The sequence below is a fragment of the Ictidomys tridecemlineatus genome, chromosome 6 (genome assembly GCF_052094955.1).
Source record: "Ictidomys tridecemlineatus isolate mIctTri1 chromosome 6, mIctTri1.hap1, whole genome shotgun sequence".
NCBI classification, from domain to species: Eukaryota; Metazoa; Chordata; class Mammalia; order Rodentia; family Sciuridae; genus Ictidomys; species Ictidomys tridecemlineatus.
Window position 1 is genome coordinate 76753756 of NC_135482.1, and position 26799 is coordinate 76780554.

The following is a 26799-nucleotide window of genomic DNA, read 5'->3' on the forward strand; positions in this document are numbered from 1 at the left end:
TTTTGCTAATGTAGCTTAGAAACAGAAATATGTACAGTCCAAGTTAAATAAACAAGCCCTCAGCTGAGGAACAGTCATCCCTCAGGATGGACAGGTAGCATTTGTACAAGCCTTCTTAAATAATCAATGTGGTTCAACAATGTCTAGGATCAAACACCTTTATAGCTTCACTGACAAATATCATCCATTTCATATGTCTCTTAACTCACAAAGTTGTCAAGCCATTTTAATTAAGCAGTATAAATGAAACATATAACTGGTAACCAAATTCTCTGGATGAGAAATCTTTATTGTGGAAGCAATCCTGAGTTATTTCCAGCAAGATGCTGAACAGAAAGTAACAGAACTTCCTAGTGGCAATTATAAAACCACATCTTGGGATTACTTTACAGGGCTGCTACCAAGGCTTCTGCTTCTTTTCTCCAGGTACATCTGTTTGTAGGTCTGAAACACTGAATCTTTTATAGGGTTTGGTACTTTCTCAAATCCATCTGCACTGAAGCTTCTCTTGCAAAGTCTTAAATTAGTCTCATCTAAAGAAACAGAAATGTTACTTTATTCTTTGTTACTCTTCATACATGAACAATATATAATCAAAAAATTGAAGAAAATGATACATTTATCAATGGGACAAAAATGTTAGGAAAAGAGTTAATGAAGCGTATACACATGAGCTCTTGCCTTTCGTGTTTTCTCTTGTCAACCCCATTTTCATGGCCCAGGGCTGGGTTCCCTTACCTTTACCCTGGCTTAATTAAAGTCATTCAGCTGGGCACTGTGGCACACAACAGCAGCTCAGGAGGCTGAGGCAGGAGGATCATGAGTTCAAAGCCAGCCACAGCAACAGTGAGATTCTATGGAACTCAGTGAGACCCCATCTCTAAATAAAATACAAAAAAGGGCTGGTGGAGTGCCCCTGAGTTCAATCTCTAGTACCAAAAAACAACAACAAAAAAACCCCAAAGATCCACATCCAAGGTACATTTTGTATGGATGTGACTTTTTATTGTGTGTGTGTGTGTATGGAGGAGTGCATTTAATCTCAGCCCTTTTTATTTTGAGACAGGGTCTTGCCAAGTCCTTGAGGGTGGCCGGGAACCTGGGATCTTCCTGCCTTGGTCTCCTGTGTTGCTGGGACAACAGGTGCTTGTATATGCTAGGCAAGTCCTTCACCACTGAGCTACAGCCTGAGCAAGTAATGGCTCATGTTTCTTTGTCAGCAAGGTGAGCTAAATTAAGTTTATTTTTTAAAAAAGTAAACTGACTTCTCTCTTTACAACAATAAAATCTCTGGTCTGTTAGGGTCACTTCAGCTGCTGCTTCTTAATATGGCTTTTTTTTGGAATGATGGAAGGGGCTCCAGGGAGCCCAGACAAAGACGTGAACTTGGAAAAAGAGATCCACAGATGGTGCTTCTTGCCCAGGTAAAGATTGTGCAGGTTGATGAGCGCGTGCACTGCCTCCTCCACGGAGCCCATCTGGATCAGCGCCAGCTTATGGTTCTTTCTGAAGAACTGGAACCTCTTGACCACGCCCCCAGTGCTGGAGAACAGGAACTTGAGGTTTTCCTCTGTTTGGGAAGGTGGGATGTTGGAGAGGAACAGGGTGGCAGAGGGCGGGAAGATGTTCTGGAGGGATCTGGAGTTGGGCTTCTTAAAGCGGTGCAGTGGAGAGTTGCTGAAGTCCTTGGTGAGGCCCTGGCCCTCCTGTACCTCATGGGGCAGATCTAAGCTCTGATGATTGGACAGCATGATGTTGATGGGCTTGCTATGCAGCTTTAACCCATTCAGGTGCTTCATAGCCAGCAGGGCCTGGTTCCCATCTGTCATCTGCACAAGCGCGTTCTCCTTGTTGAAGAACATCTTTATCCGCTGCACATCACCATAGAGGCCGAAAAGAATAAAGAGGTTTTGGAGTCTGACTCTTTTGGGATTGAGGTTGCTGACCTGCAGAATGGAGTTCCCAGGCCCTGCCAGGCTTGGGGTGGGCAACAGGGCTGGGGCTCTATGCACATTAGGATCAGAAAGAACCACGGCTTGAGGAATTGCAAAGGTTGGAGGGAACCCAGCTCCGGTATACAGAGAGGTTGTGGCCATGGTCTGTTCCTGTGGAAGGTGGCTGTCCTCAGAGGGCAGGTCTGGGCGTGTGTAGTCATGGCTTTTGTCGTTGTTATACTTGACCTTGAGGTTGGTGATTTTGGAGAAGTAGATGCGTAGTGTGCAGTAGCCATCAAGGATGTTCTGCCTGTGCAGTGACAGCTTGGCTTGCTGGGCGCTCACAGGATCTGCGTACTGCAGTAATGCCTGGGATTGGTTGTTGCTGATGAACTTGATGATTTTCAGGACTGTGCCGAACTTGGAGAAAGTCTGGTGCAGTACATCCAGGGTCACAGGGAAGAAGACGTTCTCTATGATGATCCTGAGCACAGAGCTGTGCCTAGCTATTGTCATCCCTGCATCCACAGCTGTGGCCGAGGTCAGGTTCACCGAATGGACAGAGTTCCCAGACTGCAGGGCCACTTCAGCTTGTGCTCGGTTTGGGGAGAGTACCTCGCCCTTGGTGACTTCACTGGGCAGCTTGTTGATGTGGATCACAGGGGACTGGACACTGGCACTCTTGCTGTCACCTTTGAACTTCTTGCTATCATTTCCATTCGCTGCAGAGGTAGAGCTGCTGCTCATTATAAAGGGTCCTTCAGTGACACACGTAGAGAAAAGCTCGTCAGATCTCTGATTTGCGCAGGTCAGGTTCGCCGAATGGACAGAGTTCCCAGACTGCAGGGCCACTTCAGCTTGTGCTCGGTTTGGGGAGAGTACCTCGCCCTTGGTGACTTCACTGGGCAGCTTGTTGATGTGGATCACAGGGGACTGGACACTGGCACTCTTGCTGTCACCTTTGAACTTCTTGCTATCATTTCCGTTTGCTGCAGAGGTAGAGTTGCTGCTCATTATATAGGGTCCTTCAGTGACACACGTAGAGAAAAGCTCGTCAGATCCCTGATTCGCGCTAACTGCTATGTCTGGGTCAATGCCGTCCATGGCACCAAAATGAGGTCTCATCTTTAAAATGGAAATATTCTAGCCTCTTTGAGGATTAAAATAACTAACTTGCAAATTGCCTAAGAGGAAGGAAACTCTGACCTGAGGGCAAGTCCAGCCTGCTGTCTATTTTGGTAAAGAGTTTACTAAGAACTTAGTCTCTACTAATTTATTTGCACATTATTTGCAGCCTCTCTCCTGGTACAATGACAGAATAGAGCAGTTAGGCTAAAAACCTGAGATATCTAAAATGTTTACTATATGGCCTCATATAGGGAAAATATGAAAACCCCTTAGCTAACTCAAAGTGATGAGATTTACTTTCTTTTTTAAAAGGAAATAATAGACCCCAGCTTCATAGCCCATATGGCATGACAGAAAGTGGAGAATGCCCTCTTACCACTCATAAAAACATTGAATGACTAAAAGGATATGGATAAAATCATTTCTTAAGCATTAAAATCATAATCTAATTTACATGGTTTCAAATAATATAATTAATAGACAATTTTACCTGTTTCTTGGCTGGTTTCTTGCTTCCTTTTCTTCACAGTTACACATTTTATCCAATCTTCTTTTGTACTTTTTATTCCTGAAACTATTTAAATATTTATTTTCAGATCTCTACATATTGGTATTCATCTCTTTTTGTAATATAATGAAGAAATATCACATTAAGTTGAAAATAGATTTTGGAATATACCAAGATATGTTAGGGCCTGGAAAAATGATGTATGAAGTGCCTGAATACCTCCAATGAAAAATTAGCTATTTTTAATAAAAGTTTCTCTTCACATTCTGTATTGGTTTCCCTACAGGGGCCGAAACACAGACACATCTGGGGTATTCAAAGAAATGAGAGGGCAAGCCAGTCCCATGGCCCATCTACTTCCACTTATGTGGCTACACCCAAAGCCTCAGGTTCTAAGGACCCAAATGAAATGGATTATTGAATCATCCACATTTAACAAATTGAATTCTGTATTCTCATCACACATCCCTCTCACCTTCCATGAAAACGTACCCTGTTTATGCTGAATCTTTTTAATATTTTTTTCTTTTTAGTTATTGGCGGACACAACATCTTTGTATGTGGTGCTGAGGATTGAACCCAGGCCACACGCATGCCAGGCGAGCGCACTACCGCTTGTTAATAATCACAACTCCTGAATGTTCAAACATAAATGAGTATAAACAACTAGTCAGTCATTTTCTCCTTTATTCCTGCTCTGCTCATGGCTGCCACTCTGTCTTTAGTGACATAAGTCACTACTGGATGACACTGCTTTCTGGTCCCCATTTCATGTGCAGATTAGATGTTACCATCTGCACTTTAAGGAAATAGTCATTGACAGTTTCAAAGATGAAAATAAATTGATCAATTTCTATATGAAGGGCTGGGGATGTGGCTCAAGCGGTAGCGCGCTTGCATGGCATGCCTGTGGCCCAGGTTCGATCCTCAGCACCACATACAAAGATGTTGTGTCCACCAATAACTAGAAAATAAATATTAAAAATTCTCTCTCAAAAGAAAGAACTGCTAGATTTAAAAATAAATAAATAAACTTTAACTTTCTATATGAACAAAAGGACCTTCCTACTAACCATTACATGTCTCCCAATATTTAGAACAAAATTTCTAAGTTTACAGGACTGCTTTTAAATTATAAGTCAAAAAAATATTTGATAATATTATCATTTCTTAATTTTGGCAATGGGGATTGAATCCAGGGGCAATTTATCACTAAGCTACATCCCCAGCCCTTTCATTTTTTATTTTGACAGGACCTTGCCAAGTTGCTGAGATTGGCCTCCAACTTGTTATCCCAAGTGGCTGGGATTACAGGCGTGCACCACTGCACCTGGCACACAATTTTTTTTTTTTTGGTGGTGCTGGGGATTAAACCCAGGGCCTCATGTGAGCCAAGCACTCTACCAACTGAGCTATATCTCCAGCCCTCACAATATAACTTGATAGTAAATGAAATATCTGTATTTGGCAAACTTTATGATTTTATGTAACTCTTGTCATTACTATGAATTTACTATAATTTACAATAAGGGAGCCACAAATCTAAAACAATCATTGCTCAGGGAAACGTTATCTGACAATAACAAATAGTAACTGTGTAACACATTCACATGGTTCCCAGCCACCTAGAAAGCACAAGGTACCAGCCCTTTTATCACCTACACCTCTTCATCATGTTGTATACATCAAGAAAATTATACTTCACCTTGCACGGGGGGTTGCTCTTGCTCCTTAGAATGAGGCTTCTGATCATTCCCTTTTTTGACAGAGTTTTCATTCTTTAACAGTACATCTGGACATAATTTAAACTCTAACATGCTTGGTTTTACTGTGGTGTCTTTCACAGGAGAAGAGTTTTGAGGGTCCTTTTCCTGCTCTTTGTCTTTTTGAAGCTTTTGGGGTGGTGAACTGTCATACTGGGTGAGACAAATGCTTTTCTGTTCCGTGCACTTAAACGCAACTCTGTTCAGATACAATTTTCTTTGCTTGTTTGCTTGGGGAGGCATTTGGTGTAATTCAACTTCACTACTTGTATTGGTGGATTTTTGGTTGGCTTTGGTTTTATCAGTACACACTTTGTCAGGCAACATGTGCTCAGCTCTTCCTTTAACATTCCTTGAATTGTCATTCTTAGACTTCTCAGAATGGTGGAGTTTGAGGCTTTTAACATTGCTGGTCAACACATTTGCTGGTTCTTTAGAAGCCTCTGTACTGCTGCCTGGTTTCTCATTTGGTTTCCCAGAGTTCCCCATCTGCACAGGAAGCTGACTGGGCCTCCCATCAGAATCATGTGGTACATTGTTAACACACGTCTTCTCTGATGTTTTGTTGGCCATCCATTCTTTATGCTTCTGCCTTTGTAAATATTCCTGCGGTGTTATGATTTTCTTAGATGAATTATGCTTCAAGTCTGAGGACTTTGTGTTTTCTTTAACACTGTCTCTCTCATTAGGGTTTGACAAAATATTACAGAATTTGAGTGCACCTCCCACATTTTTCTTCTGTTCCTGTTTATCAGATTTTTCCTTGTTTATCTCCCCATCCAGTATGTTCCCTTGGTCTAACTTTCTTTCTTCTGTATGTCTTTGTTTGGAGCTACCTACCCTAAACTTAAATTTTTTCTTTTCTGGTGATAATGAATGTCCCAAAGAACCATTCCTCCTATGTAGCTCTTTAGTTTTCACTTGGAGTGGACGAGAGTTCTGTGGTATGTGTTTCTCCTGCTGGTTTACCTGGGAAGCTTCTTCACAAACCATTGTCATTTTATTAGTCAAGTGAAAAGACACTTCATGAAATTTCAATTTTCTTTTTCTTGTATTACTTTGCAAGTCATCTAGTTTGTTGCCTTTTGGTGAAAATTGACAATTCAATTCTTTTTCTTTTAGGGAGCTGTCCTGTTTCACTTTAGATGTGTCCTTTTTATCACCATCACATTTAGAGAACTGACCAGGTAATTCCTGTTCTGTCCTTAGCGAGCAGTTCTTTGTTTCAGATGTGTTTTTTATACTCTCACCACATATTTCAGGAAAATTATTTTTCTCAGCCACCAGATTAAGAGTTGTCTTTGGATTATCTGACACATTAAATTCAAGGATAGTGATATCACTCTCTGAGGTTGTCTTTCCTTGTTTATAACTCTTGGTCTCCAAAGGAGAACAGTGATCCTTCCCTTTCTCCTCCTCTGGGGTGGAACTCTTGATGGAATCACACTGGCATTGAGGTACTCCTTCATAGACCGTTGTGAGCCAACCCAATGCACAGCAATGGATTTTGTCCTTTTCTGGTTCCCATGTTACAGAATCACAACAGGTAGTTGCTTGTGGGTCAGACAGGCTCCTTTCTGCTATAGGCTTCTCTGTCTGAGATTCTGCCAACCTATCTACCTCAGAGGCTTCCTCTGTGTCTACATCACAGGGTTCAACATCTTCGGGAAATAATTCTTTCATTTTTTCTGAGCTTAATATGGTAATTTGTATTTGGTCTGTGGAGTCCTTAGAATCACAAATGGTTTTATCGCCAGTTTGATCTTGTGAGATTTGACCTGTCACTTTTTGGCCCCCAGACTTTGCACATAAGTTCACAGCTTCAATGCCATAGGGAAACTCTTTTAGAAGTTCTGAGAGCTGGTCATGTAGATAAAACATGGGTGTGTCATCATCATGAATCTTTCTTGCAGGATCTTGGGTAGTGACATCACTGGCTGCCTTGATTTCTTGAGGGTAAATACTCTGCTGAATTGTGGGGGGTGAACAATGTACATCTTCACCTGTGCTTTCCTTTTCAATGGTTTGTTCTAAATTGCTTTCCTCTGGAATTCCTCTGCTTGTTTCAATATACTTAAAAGATAATGACCCTGGAGGTTCCAGTGACTCAGAATGATCAACTGTTTCATGAGGTACATCTGTGCACTGCACACATTCATCTCTTTGAAAACCAAGGTCCTTATCTGTAGTGGTATTATCTACTTGTTCTTTTTGTTGACTGCTATTAATCACTTGCTGATAGGATGAAGTGAGTTTCTGTGGGTCGATCTTTTCCAAAGGGGAAGAGTTGAATATCTTTGCTATTTGAGAATTATAAGTTACATCGCCTTCAACAAGAGAACAAATATTTTCAATCAGTAATATATCATCACTCTCAACAGAAATGCTGTTTGATTTATATGAGGCTTGCTGATCACCCAGAGGACAGTGCTTTCCTTGACTGGTATTAGGCGTGTGTTCTGAATTACCACTAGTTGGCTCATTCTGCTTTTCCTTCTGAGTTAGTGGAAAAGCATTGGTTGACATTGTAGTATTGGCTACTGGACTGTTAACATTGACGTTCACTGAAGTATCCACTATTTTATTTTTTTCCATTTGACTTTGTAAGCTACAAATACTACCTTCTTTGATAACTGGATACACCAGTTCAGGTAAAGCTTCAGGTGTCATTCTTTTGTGAGGCAATGATCTGACATTTGAAAGAATCAAGGGTGACACAATAGCAATCTGAAGTTCTGTCCCCTTGGTTACATTTGCACCAGAAGAGTCATAATTTTGTGTTATCATTGTCAAGGTTGTTTCCTGGGATGACTCTGCCCTTTTATTCTGAGAATTTCCTTCAACTGAACAAAACCCCTTCTCATCACCCTCTGTAGTCATTGAAATTCCATGCGCAGTTGTGTTTGTTTTTAATTCATTACACTGCTTTTCCTTTGAAGGTTTTGAAGTTTCTTCTGTTGCTGTTGTTGGTGTCTTCTTCCAAAGATTAAGACATGTTGTTAGCAATTCCATGGAACAGTGACTGTCACTTTTAGCAGATATTCCTTGGGTTGAGAATTCAGAAGGCTGAGCTGGTTCACTACAAGAGCTATTTGCTGTTTTCCTATAACCCATTAGAAGATTTTTATTAATTCTAATTTTCCTTGAAAGTTCTGAAAACTTGTTTTTAATTTCTACCAATGATTTAATATCTCTCACTAACTTTTCTTTCGTGTATAGTACCGGATTTGAAGCTGGATTGCAGGAATCCATTCTTTTCTCTTGATTATTTTGAGCAGGAATCTGAACACTATCCACAGAAGATCTAACTGGTTCATTAAAAGGCTGTTCGATATTAGTATGTACTTTCAAATCACAGAAATTTCCAATTGTGTGAAAATTTTCACTAATGTTTGGCCAGGGCTGATGAAAGCCTTTAGTTGAGTCTTTTAGTTCAGATGAGTACACTTCAGGACTCTGAGGAACTTCCGTAGGCAAGTTTTTTATAACATGTTGAGAATTTGGCAAAGGCTGGCTTCCATTTCCGGAAGGGTAAGGAAGAAGAGGAGGGGGTCTTTTGTTTGTTTGTGTAGGGTATTGACATGAGGACACAGGCAGAGTCTGTGATGACTGTAAAACGTGTGTTAAGGTTGGAAGCTGACAATTTTTAACTTGAGATGATGTAGATAGCACGTTTTGTTTCTGAACAGCTGGCTCTTGTAAATAGCTTTGTGGTGCAATGTTTTGTTTCTGAACAGCTGGCTCTTGCAAAAAGCTTTGTGGCTTAATGTTTTGTTTCTGAACAGCTGGCTCTTGCAAAAAGCTTTGTGGCTTAATGTTTTGTTTCTGAACAGCTGGCTCTTGCAAAAAGCTTTGTGGCACAATGTTTTGTTTCTGAACAGCTGGCTCTTGTAAAAATCTTTGTGGTGAATAAGAGTATTGCTTTGGAGGTCGTCTATAATCACGATAAGTCTGTTCATTTGATGTATACTGTTGCACCCAATCAACCTGTCGATCTGATAGTGATTGGCTAAGTCCCTGATCTCCTTGAAAAGTTACAGGAGCTCTTATAGAATTTGAAGTGTTCATTTGTAGTTGCAAAGAATACCTATCTGATGATACAAGTTGACTCTGTAGTGCATGAGCATTAGACATATTAGTTCCAACATCAGCCTGATGACATACAGCTGCCTCTATATGAGAAGGCATGGAATTCCTCGATGATGAATTCAACCATACATTTTGCGAAACTCCTGAAGACACTTGCAAATTATGATTTGGTTGTCTGGGTCCAGTATATTGTGCGCATGTTATTCTTTCTACTGATGTTTGTGAGGCCATCACTGTCCTGTTTTGCGTATTAGAAACAGGAATTTGAGGAGTATTGTAATTTCTGATATTTTTCACTGGTTGTAAAACTGGATTTGAATTACTGGGATACTGTGAAACTGGATTTGAATTACTGGAATACATGCATGCTTCATTATTTCCAAGATAGCTAAAAGAACTTGGAGATGTTGTGGTAAGCTGGTTTATAAAAAACTGGTGCAGAACAGATGACTGGCTTTTATTATATGGTGGTGGTGGTGGTGGTGGTAACATATCACTTTCTGGCTTTGCATTCCAACTCATGACTGGTGTGATATGGTAGCAGTGGAATAAAAATGTTGTTTTTGAATATCAGGAACCTGCAAGAAATAAAGATTTGCTATTAAATTGGTCTTCTGCATAGACAGGATTTCTTAAAAAATTAGTAGCTGGGACTGGGGTTGTGGCTCAGTGGTAGAGCACTTGCCTAGCATGTGTGAGGCACTAGGTTTGATCCTCAGCATATATGAATAAAATGGAAGTATTGTGTTCATCTACAACTAAAAACATTTTTTAAAATTAGTAGCTAATTGTCTATCATAATTACTGAAATTTGAGACTAAAAAATACTATAATCTTGGAAAAGGAACAGCAACAAAAGCTGCAATAAGAAGACAACAATTAAATGTATAGAATGTATAAGAGGCATTCGTTTACATGACATCGTTATTACTGTTATTTAAGTGGCTATCACTTTATATTCTACTTGTTATTTTTGGACAGTGCTAGGGAATCGAACCAATGGCCTCCTTCCAGCTGAACATGTGACATACCTGAGCTATGTCCTTAACCCTGCTTTTGCTTGTTTTCATAAGCTTCTTATTCTAACTAATCTGTGCTAGTTTCAAGCAAAAAAAAAAAAAAAAAAGAAAACAACAATAACAACAAAAAAACAGAATACATTACTTTATTCAGAAATTTTCTAGACATAGCCTGGAAGGGTGAAGCATGCCTGTAATCCTAATCAATTTGTGATGACAAATGAGGCAGGAGGATTAGTTGGAGGTCATCATGTAACTGAGTACAAAGGACACTTGTATTCAATTACCTAAAAAAACACTGGTTCATGCATAAAATCACATTCCTATAATCCCAGCCACTTGGGAGGTGAAGTAGGAGGATCCCAAGATCAACATCGGCCTTGGGAAACAAAGTAAGACCTCAAATTCTCAGAAAACCAAACATCAGAAAACCAAAGCATCTTGTATGAATCTTAAAAAAGGAAGAAGGGACATCCAATACCATGTGCTGGAGATGTCTCTCAAGCAAAGTCAAGGGGACAAGAAAAGCAGGCCTGAGTTGGAAGCAGTGGTGCAATCCATGAATCCCAGCAATGTAAGAGATTGAGGCAGGAGGATCATAAGCTTAAGGCCAGCTTCAGTAGCTTAGTAACACTTAGTAACTTGCCAACTTAGGAAGATCTGTCTCAAAATTTAAAAATCAAAAAGACTGAGGACATAGCTCAGTGGTAAACTGCCCCTGGGTTCAATCCCCAAGACCCATACAAAAAACAAAGTAAAGAAAAAGAAAGTGGTTTTTCTCCCAAACCTAAACATCTCGTATGTGCTTTTACATTTGTGCTGAATGTTTCTAGAAATGCCTATATGTAAAATCCATGTGTCAAGATACACATAAAAATAATTTTGATAAAGTGACAAACTATTTCAAAAAGGTTAAAATAGTTGGCACTCTCACCAACAGTCCATTGATAAATCTAGAAATGGACAAAAGCCAGTGTTGAATCCCTGTAACCTCACCAACTTGGGAGGCTAAAAGCAGGAAGATGTCAAGTTCAAGGTCACTGTCAGAAATTTTGGGAAGCCCTAAGCAACTTAAGGAGAACCTGTCTCAAAATAAAAAATAAGACCTGGGGATGCAGATCAGTACTTCAAAGGGCCTCTGGGATAAATCCTCAGTACCAAAAAATAAAATAAAATGAATTTAATTGTAATATCCCCAGTTGGAGTCTATTAGGTAGCTGGTTGTTGATGGGGAGTGATACAGAGGTGCCAGAGGGTAAGCGGTGAGCAATGTGAGGACGTTTGGTCTGGAGTTTTCTCTCAAACACAGTCCGAGCAAACTAGTACAGAGCCTACTGTAAACTGGGTTTTCCACCACTCCCTTCTCCATTTTTGCTAGCACAGAACTAAACTAGAGCATATATAAGCACTCTGAAAACAAATTAGAAGGAGGGAGTTGTCATCATAGTTAAAAGTTTTCTCAAGAATGCCTAAAGAAAGCTCAGTGGCAAAGTAGTAGCCTACTGTGTGGTAGTTAGGGCCTGGATTCGGCCCCCAGTACCCACCACAAAAACCTGTTTTAGTCAGCTTTAGTGAAAAGTGTGTGTGGTAGAAGGACAAGGCAGAGAAAAGTACTTCGGGACATAAAAATCAGGAAGCAGAGAGAGCGAGCTCCACTCATCAGGGAAAAATATATATCGCAAAGGCATGCCCTAGAGCAACCTACCTTCTCCCAAGTACTCCACCTGCTTAGACCATTCTAATAGATCAACCACGAGTTAATCCATCCAAGTGGATTAATGCACTGATTAGGTTAAGGCTCTCATAAAGCAATCATCTCACCACTAAACTTTCTTTCATTGCCTCACACATAAACTTTTGGAGAAAAAACTTTTTTATTTAAACCATAGCAAAACTCGTCTCTGGGTTGGGACTGTATCTCAAGTATGGAGTGCTTGCCTAGCATGCACAAGGCCCTGCATTCAATCTCCACAACTTCCAGGAACAAAAAAAAATAAAATACAATAAAATAAAATAAAGAAAGAATGAAAAAAGAAAGCATCTCCTTCTTTGCATAAAAGCACCTAAAATTTTCTGAAGAAAAGTCAGGCCGGGCACAGTGGCACACGCATATAGTCCAGCAGCTCAAGAGGCTGAGGCAGGAGGATCATGAGTTCAAAGCCAGCCTCAGCAATGGCAAGATGCTAAGCATCTCAGTGAGACCCTGTCTCTAAATAAAACACAAAAAAGGGATAGGGATGTGGCTCAGTGGTTGAATGCTCCTGAGTTCAATCCCCAGTACCACCGCCCACTCTCCCCGCCCCACAAAAAAGAAAAGTCAAGAAACGTAGACATCTAACTCAATATTACCTCACAATTCTACTTCATTGTATTGAAATCTGATTTATATTCAAAATAGGTTTATTTTTCGATCCTCTCAGAACTTTTTTCTTCTCCCTGGTCCCCAGCTACTCCAATTCATATACTACTTCCCCATACTCTGCTGCCTATTCTTCTAAGGGGAAAAAAATTAGACACACACACACACACACACACACACAGGACTGGGGGTATGGCTCCTCAGTGGCAGGTTATAGGCTTAGCATGTGCAGCACCCAAAATAATAACATCCCATTCCCCTTTCTTCTTGGCATCTACCACATCTGGTAGTGAACACTGGGAATTACAGTCACTTGGAAAGTTAAGGCAGGAGTTGAGCCCAACCTCAGCAACTTAGCAAAAACGCTGTCTCAAAAATGAAAAAAAAAGGGCTGGGGATAGAGCTCAGAGTTAGAGCCATCCTGGGTTTAATCTCCATATCAGAAATCAATCAATAAAAATAACTTATGTTTCCACAAAACTAAAATAATATATCATTAAAGAAATTAAGATACTAAATTAAGCAATATTCTTTTAGCTGGGCATGGTAAAGCCTGTAATCCCAGCGATTTTTAAAAGATAAATGGTTGGGGATGTTAAGTCAGTGGTAGAGTACCCCTGGGTTCATTATCCAATACCATAAAAAAATTCATCCAATGAAAAACAATAAAGTGTTATAAAACTCAGAAAATGGCAGATATGAACCCAATTATATCAAAATAACATTAATCAATCTAAAAGAGATACCAGACTGGATAAAACTACCCAACTATCCAACTCTACGTAGTTTGTAGGAGACACACACCTTAGATTTAAAGAGACAGATTAACGAATAGAAAAAAATCATCATGCAAACAGCAGCCACAGAAATCTCCTATCTTATTTTCTATTTCTATAACTGAATACCACACCTTGGGTAGTTTATAAAGAATATTTATTTGGCTTATGGTTCTGAAGGCTGGAAAGTTCAAGACCAGGCAGCTGAGTCTGGTGAGGACTTGATGGCATACTAAGACAGCAGAAGGCATCCCATGGCAAGATGTAGACCAAGCATCCAAGCTCAGATTGTTCCTCTAAACCTTAATTACCTCCCAAAGGTCTCACCTTCAAACATGGTAGTTTCTACTGACTGAACACCTCACATGGGGATTAAATTTCAACATGATGTTTACGCGGGGGCATTCAATCGATAGCAGCTGGAATGGCTACACTAATACACAGACAAAATAGATTAAGACACAGGATCTCAATTCCCCACTTGCAATGATGAATAGAAAAATGGCCAGGGGCTGGGGATGTGGCTCAAGCGTTAGCTCGCTCGCCTGGCATGCGTGCAGCCCGGGTTCGATCCTCAGCACCACATACAAACAAAGATGTTGTGTCCGCTGAGAACTAAAAAATAAATATAAAAAAAAAAAAAAAAAAAGAAAAATGGCCAAAAAAATCAGTAAGAAAACAGAAGCCTTGAACATACACACCCACATCCTTTCCCCATTAAATAAAGTACCTAAGTTATAGGAGAGGGACTAATTGTCTGCTAGTTATAGGTAGGACCCGTCTCTAGTCTTTGACAGTTACTGTGGATTGGACCCAGGTGTCCAAATACTCATGAAGTTACAGTCAGCACGCAGGCCTGTAATAGCAAGCAGATGCCATCAACACACTGAATTATTTTTCTTTATATTTCCTTTTTGGTGGTACTGCAGTTTACCCTCTACCACTAAGCCACATCTCCAGCCCTTTCTTTTTTTATTTTGAGACAGGGTCTTACTAGGATGTACAGGCTGTTCTTTATCTTTAGCTTCCTGAGTTGCCAGGATGACAGGAGTATACTACAGTGCCTGGTATCATTATAGTCATTTTTTTTTTTTTTTAAGAGAGAGTGAGAGAGAGAGGGGGACAGAGAGAGAGAATTTTAACATTTATTTTATTTTTTCTTAGTTCTCGGCGGACACAACATCTTTGTTGGTATGTGGTGCTGCTGAGGATCGAACCCGGGCCGCACGCATGCTAGGCGAGCGCGCTACCGCTTGAGCCACATCCCCAGCCCCCCTCATTATAGTCATTTTAAAATTGAGATATAATTATTAAATATATTTATGGTGATATATAATTCATGATAATTCAAAACATGTATACTATGAAAAGCAGAAGAGCCCCATGTCATCAACTGATTTTGCAGTGTTGGCAAAAGCCAACGTGGGAAACATTCCTTGCCAAAGGATGTTAACAGCCTTGACACTAGGATCTGACAGTTAACAGTTATCCCAATATTTCAGTACAATGGGCTTCCTGGGTGCAGCAGGATAACCGATGTCCCTAGCACTGTAACAGTAGGATAGCTACAAAAATGTTTCTAGCTCTATACCTTTTTAATACACAAAAGAAGCCTCTTGATAATTCATATGCCTTGAACAATTTACAAAGTCCCTATAGTTTAACTTTCTGATTATGAGACCCTATATCATAAATTTGCAGAGCTAGTTCTGGGTCACTGTCCTCCATCAAAGGGCAGTGTTCCATCTGGCCCCAGCTTTGCTTAAAATTGTCTATTTTCTTTTTCTGTATTTTTCTCCATCTCCAGTAGACTCTTCTCAAGATAGTTTGTGATGCTGTGTGGGTCATGGCAGTATACAATGAATAATGATCAGAGTACGTGCATCTCCTTAAAGGCAATCATTTTAATATTTTGGAAGCTTTTCTCCTCTCTTGTTTTTTGAAATAAGGCATAGACTGATGGATTGTACAATCAAAAGAATGGGAAGTTAATTGAAATAATTTTCCCTATCTGTTCCCCCCCAATACTTTCTGGTACTGAGATTAAACCCACAGCCTTCCACATGCCAGGCAAATGCTCTACCAATTAGGTAATTCCCAGTCTTTTTATTTTGAGACAAAGTCTGCCTGAGTCACTAAGGCTGGCCTTGAACATTTGGACTTTATGGAACAGGTGTGGGACACTAAACCAAGCCTGTTTTTGTGCCCCTTTCTTAACATCCTCTGTCCCTTCATGCCTCTTTCCTACCTGCCCTTTCCGGTATATAGTGACCACTATTTCATTCCATTCTTCTATGAAATCAACTTTATACTTGTCTTTCTGTACCTGTCTTATTTCACTTAAGATAAGGACCTCCACTTACCCAAGTTGCTGCAAATCATTTTCTTTGGGGTTAACAATATTGGAATAGAGAGAGAAAAGAAAAAAAATATCCAACACTACTCAGTTTCCATCTGGGAGTCTTGAATATATATATCCCCCACCAATAAACTGGAACTACTGTAGTTAGCATAATTTGGCTCCAATAATCCCAATCATCCGACAACAAGTTTTACCATTTGCAAGATGGACAATTCTAATCTGCTGATCCTGATAAGTTGTGCTGGCCCTCACTTCGAGACAAGCAGTCCTTTTTGAGGTTGATAAAGTGCCATAGCCCAAATTTAAGAATTCAGGGTCATAATTCACACATTCCTATTTTATACAGAATCTGGAGACTTTCTGTATGTCATAATGATAATATTACTCAGCACTTTTTACTTATAAACCACGGTGGTCGATTTTCTAGAAGAGAAGAAAGCTAAATCTAAGGTTAAATTTTACTGTCTAGAATTTTAAAATTTGGTGCTGGGGATGTAGCTCAGTTGAAGAGATTACACCATGTTTAATTTGCTCGGGGTAGTGATGCATGCCTTTGATCCCAGTACTTGGGAGTCTGAGCAGGAACATGACAAGTTCAAGCTCAGCCTGGGAAACTTGAAAAGAAAGTTAAAAATGCTGGGGATGGGGCTGGGGATGTGGCTCAAGCGGTAGCGCGCTCGCCTGGCATGCGTGCAGCCCGGGTTCGATCCTCAGCACCACATACCAACAAAGATGTTGTGTCCGCCGAGAACTAAAAAAAATAAATAAATATTAAAAATTCTCTCTCTCCCCTCTCTCACTCTCTCTTAAAAAAAAAAAAATGCTGGGGATGTAACAAGGTCCTGCATTCAACCTCTTGTACCATTAAAAAAGAATAATGATTAATTAATTTTAGAAGTCCAGCTGTGGGCTGGGCACAGTGGCACATGCCTGTAATCCCAAAGACTTGGGAGGCTGAATTGGAGGATAGCAAGTTCAAAGCCAAACTGAGCAACTTGGGGAGACCATGTCTCAAAATAAAAAAACACAAAGGGCTAGGGATGTGGCTTAGTGGTTCAGCACCCCTATGTTCAATTCCAGGTGCCCCCTTCAAAATCTGGTTGTGGTACAATGAGCCTACATTCCCAGTGACTTAGGAGGTTGAAGCAGGTAGCCTGGACAACACATTGAGAACCCATCTCAAAAAAAAAAAAAAAAAAAAAAAAAGAACCTCCAAACCCTGCCTCCTGTAGACAATGTCTATCCTTAGATTTGACAACTGGGGGATTTAAATCTTAGATGGCATTACTACTGCTACTATTTCCTGTGAAAAAACTGGAAAGACAGCTAGTTGCTTCAAATCCAAAGTGTAGGAAATTGTGAATAGCAAGCTGTGAGTTGCAAAAGTCATTTGTGATAACAGAAAAAAAAGGGATATGAGTTTCTATAAATAAGTGGTAAATATAATTACTATGGATGTGGACTTACATTAAAAATTTATCAAAGACCTTTCTGGGTGGGAGGTAAATGCCTATAATCCTAGTGATTCTGGAGGCTGAGGCAGAAGGAGTACAAGACTGCCTCAGCAACTTAATGAGGCCATAAGTAACTCAAGACCTTATTTTAAAAAATAAAGGGCAGGGGATGTGACTTAGTGGAGGAGTACCTCTAGGTTCAATTCCTGGTATCAAAAAGAAAAAATTCTTTTTTTTTTTTTTGAGAATTTTATTATTTATTTATCTATTTTTAGTTCTCAGTGGACACAACATCTTTGTATGTGGTGCTGAGGATCGAACCCGGGCCACACGCATGCCAGGCGAGCGCACTACAGCTTGAGCCACATGTCCAGCCCCAAGAAAAAAAAATTCTTTTTTTTTTTTTTTTTTAAAGAGAGAGAGTAAGAGAGAGAGAGAATTTTTAATTTTTAGTTCTCGGCGGACACAACATCTTTGTTGGTATGTGGTGCTGAGGATCGAACCCGGGCTGCACGCATGCCAGGCAAGCGCGCTACCGCTTGAGCCACATCCCCAGCCCAAAAAAAAATTCTTAAAGATCTCACTAAGGTGAAGAAAATTCTTGTGGGGCTGGGATGTAGCTCAGCAGTAGAATCTGTTTAGAATACTCGAACAATCCACTTTTATACAATATTCTTACAAGAGAGCTTGCTAACCTGTCTATACAAGCTAAACAAATTCACTAACAATTAATGTAACCCCTCTCCCCATGTGACTTTTGTCTTTAAAACCTCTTTGAAATCGCTACAGAAGAAGCACATGTTCAATTTTGCTTAAATTTGTATTACTGCAGAATGCAACATTGATCAGCCTAAAATAACTCATTTCTTATCTTATAAGAGTTGACAACTCCAGTATTACAAAAAGCAACATTTCTTGTAGTAGACTATTCACTGATGTGGATAAATTGTGCAAAGCCAGGATTTCTCACTGAAAAAACTGATCTGTAATAAAAGTATGTGGAAAAAAAAATCATACATAATATTAAAACAAACAAAAAAAAATCAACAAAACCACAGATGCCAACATTTTGGGGTTAAGTCACTTTTCAGGAATTTCAGAAGTGTAATGATTTAGTCAACCTATAGTAGCTCCTTTTCTATTCTTAGTTAAGAAATTACACTATCAGGGCTGGGGATGTGGCTCAAGTGGCAGCTCGCTCGCCTGGCATGCTTGCGGCCCAGGTTCGATCCTCAGCACCACATACAAAGATGTTGTCTCGGCCAAAAACTAAAAAATAAATATTAAAATTCTCTCTCAAAAAAAAAAAAATTGTACTATCAGTCCTTAAAATTGGACTTCTAGAATCAATTGTTTTAAATTTTATATTATTTATTTCAAAATTCTAGCTAGTATTAAAAAAATAAATAAAAACTAAAATGTAACAGTTAATATTTGGAAACTTACTATACATCAAGAATAGCACAAGGCCAGGCGTGGTGGTGGTGTATGCCTATAATCCCAGTGACTCCCTAGCTGAGGCAGGAGGATTGGAAATTTGAGACTAGCTTCAGCAATTTAGTGAAGCCCTAAACACTTGAGACCCTGTCTCAAAATTCAAAAAAGGGCTAGGAATTGGCTCAGTGGTAAAGCGCTCCTGAATTAAATCCCTGGTACCAAAAAAGAACTGTGCCGAATGCTTTGATTACAAAATCTCATTTAAGTGTCCTAACAAATTAATGAGTTCAACAATCCTCCCTTGGGTGTAGTAGTGGTTTGTAAGGGCAGACAACTCTATACAATTCCAAAGACACAGGCCAAAAAGACAGATCAGGCTGGCATGATGGTACATGCTTATAATCCCACCCACTTGGGTGGCTGAGGCAGGAGGATCTGAAGTTTGAGGCTGAGCTCAGTGCCTAGGTCCTCCACAATTCAGTGAGAACCTGTCCTAAACTAAAAAATAAAATTGGCCAAATTTTATTGTTATAGTGTACATGTATATCGAATATGTAACAAACCCATTATTATGTACAACTATCATTGTTGATTATATATATATATATTGTGTATGTATACTGAATATGTAACAACAAATTCCATCATCATGTAGTAATAATATGAAAAAAAACTAGACCAAAAAAAACAAGTAAAAAAATAAAAAGGACTACAGATATAGCTCAATGATAAAGTACACCTGGGTTCAATTCCAAGTACCAAAAAAAAAAAAGACAAGATTATATTGACTCATGGTTTCCTTCCTTCCAATACTAGGGATTAAACCCAGGGGTGCTGTGCCGTACCACTGAGCAACATTTCCAGACCTTTTTATTTTGAGGCAGGATCTAACTTGCTAAGTGTCTCACTAAATCACTGAGGCTGTCCTCAAACTTGCAATCCTCTGTCCCAGCCTCCAACATCATGAGGATTACACAACCATGTCAGGCTTGGCTCCTGGCTTTAGAGGTTTCAGTCCATGTTCATTTGGCCCCATCACTGTGATAGTGCAGAACATGATGGAGCACATCTGCTCACCTCATTTCTGGAAAGCAGAGAGGGAGAAAGAGGGATAAGGGACTAGATATAGTTCCAAAGCCATGTCCCCAAGAACCCACTCCCTTCAACTTGGTCCTATCTCCTAAAGTTCCCAATAATACATTCAGCCATGAATCCCTCAATGCATCCCACAGATGAGCTCAGAACCCTCATGATTCCCAAAAGTCCCACTTCTGTATCTCTATATTGGGAACCAAGCCTTCAATAGATGGTTGGGAATTGGGAATCATTCCTGATACCATAATAATGGTGAAAGAACGACTGCTTTCTCTGTAAAAGATCAGGAGTAACATGAGGATTCCACCTTGCCACTTCTATTCAATATTTTACTAGAGGTTCTAGCCATTGCAGTTATACCCCCAAAGTATCCAGATTGGAACTGAACTAAAACTACCCTGTCATTTGCAGATACATAATAATTATATAGAAAATCCTATTAGAGCTGGGGATGTGGCTCAAGCGGTAGCGCACTCGCCTGGCATTCGTGCGGCCCAGATTCAATCCTCACCACCACATACCAACAAAGATGTTGTGTCCGCCGAGAACTAAAAAATAAATATTAAAAATTCTCTCTCTCTCTCTCTCTCCTCTATCACTCTCTCTTTAAAAAAAGAAAAAAGAAAATCCTATTAAATCCACTAAAAAACTAATAGAATTAAGAAACTAGTTTGAGGGGCTGGGGATGTGGCTCAAGCGGTAGCGCGCTCGCCTGGCATGCGTGCGGCCCGGGTTCGATCCTCAGCAGCACCACATACCAACAAAGATGTTGTGTCCGCCAAGAACTAAGAAAAAATAAATAAATGTTAAAATTCTCTCTCTCTCTCTGTCCCCCTCTCTCACTCTCTCTTTAAAAAAATAAAAATAAAAAAAAATAAAAAAAAAAAGAAACTAGTTTGACTAGGTTACAGAATAAAAATTGAGAATTTGGGGCTAGAATCATGGCTCAGTGATACAGTGCTTGCCTAGTGAATATAAGGCACTGGGTTTGATCATCAGGACCACATAAAAATAGTTATGTCCATCTACAACTAAAAATATATTTTTTTAAAAAATAAGGATTTTACAGAAATTGAAGATTTCATCCTAAAATTCATATGAAAAGAGTGAGATTCAAAACAATCTTAAAAAAGCAAACTTGGAAAACTTATACTTGAAATTTGGAACTTAGTACAAAACAGTAAACAAGAACACTGGGATATTCATGTAAGATAGGCTTTGGTCAATAGAAAGCCAGAACCCATAAATAAACCCTCACATTTATGATCACTAATAAGGAATAAGTACATTTAAAAACAACCTAGCCGGGGCCGGAGTTATGGCTCACTGGTAGAGTGCTTGCCTAGCATGCATGAGGCACTGGGTTCGATCTCCAGCACCAGATACAAAATAAATAAAATGAAGGTATTGTGTCCATCTATAACTAAAAAAATTTTAAAAATAAAAACTAGCCATATGTACATGAAAACATTTTTAACTTAACTAAGCATCAGGAAACTGCCTATAATTTCAGGGGTTGGGGCAAGAGGATCACAAGTTCAAAATCAGTCTAAGCAACATAGCAAGGCCCTAAGCAACTCAATAAAACCCCATTTCTAAATAAAATATTAAAAAGGGCTAGAGATGTAGCTTAGTCATCAAGTGCCCTGGTACCAAAAAGGAAAAAAAAAATAGCAATCTGCTTATGGTTTCTGTTTAAGAAATCACACCATCCAATTAAGTTTTAACAGTGATATTTTCATCTCAAGACTCTACAAAAGAAGCCTTGTAATTTGATACATCTCAAGAGAATCTCAAGTCATTGTCATTAAATCTTGGCAACTATTTTTTATAACTTTGAGCACAAAAGGTACAGCTCTAATCTCATTGGAGAAATTTGCTTCAACAGGCCACTCTCCCAGTTTCCCTCATGTACAAGTACACTTAGGGCATCAAGAACTTAAGCACTGCATAGCTGCCTTCCTACATGCACTTAGAATTCTTCAAGGTCTATAAGATTACCTTTTTCTCTAAAGGGTTCCCCCCTAATGCCCCCCACAAAGTCTTGCTAAGTTGCTGAGACTGGCCTCAAACTTGTAATCCTCCTGCACCAGCCTCCTAAGTAGTTGGGGTTACAGGTATGCCCTACCACACACAACTAAAAGCTTCTTTCAAAATAAACTTTAACTTATATTTCAATAGCCAGGGTTGATGAACTATTCTTGCTTTATCTCAAACTGAATGCTTTCTATGTCAGGTTTACACAGCAGAGTATGTCTCCAATGAAAAGGAAGCGAGGCCTGCTTAGACAAAAATAAGGATTCTTGAAGTTCAACTCCATAAATACATTTTAAACAACATTAGACCAATTCCCTAAGGATTTAAGCACCTATTATATCCAAGACACTGATAATCTAGAAGGGAAGAAAGATTCCCATACAATCAAAGGTAACAGGAAAGAACAAAGCTTTGGGGCAGGATGCCCTGACCAAGATATTTATTGGAAGTAATTTTGACTTAAACCTGTAGGTAAAACCAGATGTGGCTCAATAGTGACTGGTACTATCTAACAAAATGAAAATCATGGGGATCTACAGGGATGGGTTTAAAATGACACAAAGCTCCTAAATTTAGAGCTTAAAAAAAGAAAAATGAATTTCCTATAAGACAATGTTAAAGGCATTAGGTCACAAAACACTTCCTCTAACATGACAATAGCTAATATGTACTATCATATGCCAGTAGCTGTTCTATGAGTATTCCATGTATGAAACTCATATAACCGATCACAATAATCCCATGAGGTATGCATTTTTTGTTATTCCATTTCACAGATAAGAAAATTGAAACAGAACACTGCTGTGAAGTTACATAGTCAGCAACAGAGCTGAGACCTTAAAGCAGTGTGGTATGACTTTGGGGAACAACAGCCTTCATCATTACATAAGGCTTCCTAATACACGTTGTGTGGTTACTAGAGATAAGCCTCACAGATAATTGCTTTGGCTTTATAGGACTAGTTCTCCCAGAATGGTGCTCTCCCACGACCCCCCATGCTAAAAACATTCAATATAGGCATAGTGGTGCACACCTGTAATTTCAGCAACTCTGGAGACTGAGGCAGAAGGATCCCAATTCAAAGCCAGCCTGAGCAACTGAGACCCTCAATAACTTGGTAAGATCTATATGCAGGAAAAAAAAAAAGAAAAAGGAGGATGTTGATGATATAGATCAGTGGTGAATCACCTATAAGTTCAATCTCTATTACAAAAATAAATAAATAAATCAAATAAGTGCCAGCACATTATGTACACCTCTGCCTAGGTAACTTCAACCAGTCACCTCACTATAAACAATCTCTTCCTGAGCTACGGGTATAGCTCAGTGGTAGAGTGCTTGCTCAGTGGGCACCAGGTCCTGGGTTGGAGGGTACGTGTTACATATGGGAAATAACAAACCCCAAAATAGTGTGGCCTAGGAAGAGGAAGAAGGCAACACATTGATCCTTTCCCAATACATTCTTTCCCAGTGTCAAAGAACGTATTGGGAAAGGAGATATCCATCAAGCCTAGAAAGACAGTTTCTGGAGGAGACCAAAGCATTGATCCTTCCCAAAATAAACCCTTTCCCAGATACTGATCACTCACACAAGACCCTCCATCTAGCCTGAAAGAACGACTAGACAAGGCTCCTTGTTGGAGAAGTGCCCATTTATTGAGGAACAGCTCTGCTTATTTATAGAGCCAGGGTGGTTTGACAGTTATGACAGTTTAACAGTTTGACAGTTGGCACAGGGCGCTTTCTTATTGGTGGGTAAGGATCATGTGAGTCAGCAAGGCTAGTATGATTGGTGGGTAAGGATCATGAGAGTCCGCAGGGCTCACCATTGTGCTGCTCTTCTAGGGGGGGATGGGGAAGTTAGTAGTCTGATTGGTGGGTAAGGATCATGTGAGTCATGTGAGTCAGCAGGGCTCACCATTGGAGGGCTCTTGGGGGGGGAGAGTTAGTCTTGGGGGGGAGGGGGAGGACTCCCAACAAAGCTCAGTAAAAAGAGTTTTCAATTTCCTGAGTGCCCAAACTGACAAACTCATTATCCAATGCTGATCGATTGAATTAACATTTTATTCCACAACAGAGAAGTTATTCTACAGTGTGAATAATTACCTGGTTAAATCAAGGTCGGTAACATAATTACTTTTAAATGACTTACTCTTTAAATACTGTATGTTTACATGTCCTTTCACAGGTCAATCCCTTCCACCCAGAGCTTTTGTTTCTTCGGTTCTAGGGACAGCAAAAAAAACATTTTGATCAATAAAAAGCACATTGCTGTGGATAGTGAATTCCTTAAGGCTGCACTGAAGGCACAATAAGTTCACTGAATTCTTATTAAGCATGCTAAAAACAGAAATATTAAACTGGGTCTGTCCACAAAATACCAGTAGGTTGGTTGGAATTCATGTGCTCCTCCAGGCCCACTATTGTCCTATCATTCCAAAACAATAATACTTTAGCAATTAAAAAAAAAACTGCGATAGTAAACATGAATTCGACTGTACAGGAATGAAAAAAACACTAACACCTTGGGGCTGGGGATGTGGCTCAAGCCGTAGTGCGCTTGCCTGGCATGCATGCGGCCAGGGTTCGATCCTCAGCACCACATACCAACAAAGATGTTGTGTCCCGAGAACTAAAAAATAAATATTAAAAAAAATTCTCTCTCTCCCCCCCTCCTCTCTCACTTAAAAAAAAAAAAAAACACTAACACCTTAATATAGGTGCACAGTAAACACTGAAATAAAACAGGCCCAGGTGCAGAGGTGCTTCAGGAGGAGGATTTGAACCAGAAGGTGGTTCAAAGCCAGCCTGGGCAATTTGGCCAGATCCCAAGCAACTCTGCCAGATCCTGTCTCAAAATAAAATATTAAAAGGGCTAGGGGACTGGGGATATTGCTCAGTTGGTAGAGTGCTTACCTCTCATGCACAAGGCCCTGGTTTCAATCCCCAGCACCACAAAGAATAAAATAAAATAAAATGGCTAAGGATGTGGCTCAATGGTTAAGTATCCCTGGGTTCAAACCCCCCCACCACCAAACAACAACAAAAACAAACATGATTTGTTACAAAAACGACAAACACTAAACAAACTCTGAGGCTGGTCCATTAAAATGCACCCCAAGCTCATATTCGTCATTTGCCTTTATTTTCAAGGTAGGTATTCAAAGTACTACTAATAAACTCTTGGCACAGAAATGATTCCCCGAAAGCTTGCTGCCAAACTCAGGACGCTAAGGACCTTTGCTTAGAGAATCCTGCGTCCCTGGAGACCACCTAAAGTGGGTATGCATTTTAAAATGCCTCGAGGAACTAACTATTAGCAAAGAATAATAGAGCATCTTCTGCACACACGCCTTCATAGGCCAACTGTAGATGCGTGCAGAGAAATTCTGTTCCAGGACGCTTTTGCTGAATAGGGCCGAGAAGGAGGGAACCCTAAACAGTAAAAACAAACAAACATACAACAACAACAAAAAACAACCACAAAGGTTCTTCTTACCACTCCAACGACGGGACAGAATTAAAAGACATACTAAGCAGCACTCACAAACAGACCTGACCAACCGCCTCACAGTTGAACAAAATGCGTTCCCGTCCTCGCCGGCCGCGACCTCTAAGGTTAAGCACGTCGAAATTTAAGGAAAGCAAACACCGAGGCGGGGCCCTCCCGACGCCGGGCTGGGCCTGGGCTGCAGCGCAGGGCCGACCCACAGCAGCGGGCAACACCGAGGGCGCGGCGCAGCCCCGGGTGGCGGCCCGCAGGGCGCGCGCCTGGACGCCTAGGTACCGGGCGGTTCGGGGCTCGGACCTCGCGCAGAACAAAAGCGCTGGGCCGCGGCGCACGGCTCAGCCCGCCAGCGCCTCGGGCTCCCCCTGACCCCGCCCCGCCTGGGATCCCCCAAGAGGAGCCCGCGGCCAGGGTCCCGACCTCACACTTACCGAGAAGCGCTGAGGACGGCGTTCAAACCAAACCCTGAGAAGCGGGAGAACGCCCCCGGCCTCCCGGGACCCGGAGTTTAAGTCAAGTCGGGTCCGCCCCTAGGGGTGGGGCGAGGAGCGAGTCTCGGGCTCCCAACAGTTGAGCCCCGCCCGGGCCGGCGGCAGCGCGTGCCTCGCCGCCGCGGTCCTAGTGCCGGGTAGATGAGCCTCCGCTACGCAAAGCTCAGCCAATAGCCTTAGGTTTGCAAAACTCTTTCATTTGTTTGTTGGGATAACTCGAGCGGTCCGATAACTTTTAATTTGTGCCCGAATTGTTATAGAGGAATCGCGTGGAGCTGAAGCGACCATGTGATCCCCTGTGTGTACCAGCAGGAAAGATTGCAAACCAGACGCACAGAATAGCAAGCAAGAGTTTATTAGCGGAAGCCTGCTATGGTGATGTTACGCCTTTAATCCCGACAACTCCAGAGGCTGAGTGTCTCATTGGGCAAAGGTGCGACTTATGCAGTTGAGGGGTAGAAATTTAAAAAAAGGTCCACCTGCTTCAGCGCTTTTCAATGTTTTATTCACTCACGTTACTCAAAATAATTTCACTCTATAGGTTCTTAACCAAGAAAATGGCAATCCTTCATGCTGGGCACTACAAACACTGCAATAGGCACAATTAATTCAAAGCAAGCAATTCTAACTCTAAGGACCGCAAACACACTTAATCATAACAGACCCATTACAGATATTTCTTCTGCATGCTAAGCTTAAGTGGTCCTTGCTTAGCATCTGGATGGCCATTTTAAGGAAAAAAATTCGCTTTCTTACCCAGGGGGTGTTTCTGAGAAAGGCTCAGCACTCATACCAACCCAAGCCCTAACCTCCCACATTAGTACCTGCCCAGCTCTAAT

The 26799-nt window shown here is 40.6% G+C and overlaps 1 protein-coding gene across 10 annotated transcripts; it reads right to left on the bottom strand.

The window, feature by feature from the left end:
- Resf1 (retroelement silencing factor 1) lies at positions 1-26048 on the bottom strand. 10 transcript variants are annotated; one of them, XM_078014926.1, is made up of 7 exons: positions 25901-26048; positions 24114-24187; positions 22995-23085; positions 19809-19913; positions 5276-10000; positions 3553-3636; positions 678-2959 (listed from the first exon to the last, which is right to left on the bottom strand). In XM_078014926.1, exons 5-7 carry the CDS (start codon positions 9942-9944, stop codon positions 1305-1307), a joined length of 6408 nt encoding a protein of 2135 aa, XP_077871052.1. In that variant the 5' UTR covers positions 9945-10000; positions 19809-19913; positions 22995-23085; positions 24114-24187; positions 25901-26048; the 3' UTR covers positions 678-1304. The 10 variants fall into 10 exon arrangements, with proteins under 10 accessions (XP_077871060.1, XP_077871052.1, XP_077871051.1 ...); XM_078014925.1 differs by having other exon boundaries at positions 19738-19913; XM_078014934.1 differs by lacking the exons at positions 678-2959; positions 19809-19913 and adding an exon at positions 1-533.
- Positions 26049-26799: the final 751 nt, after the last annotated feature.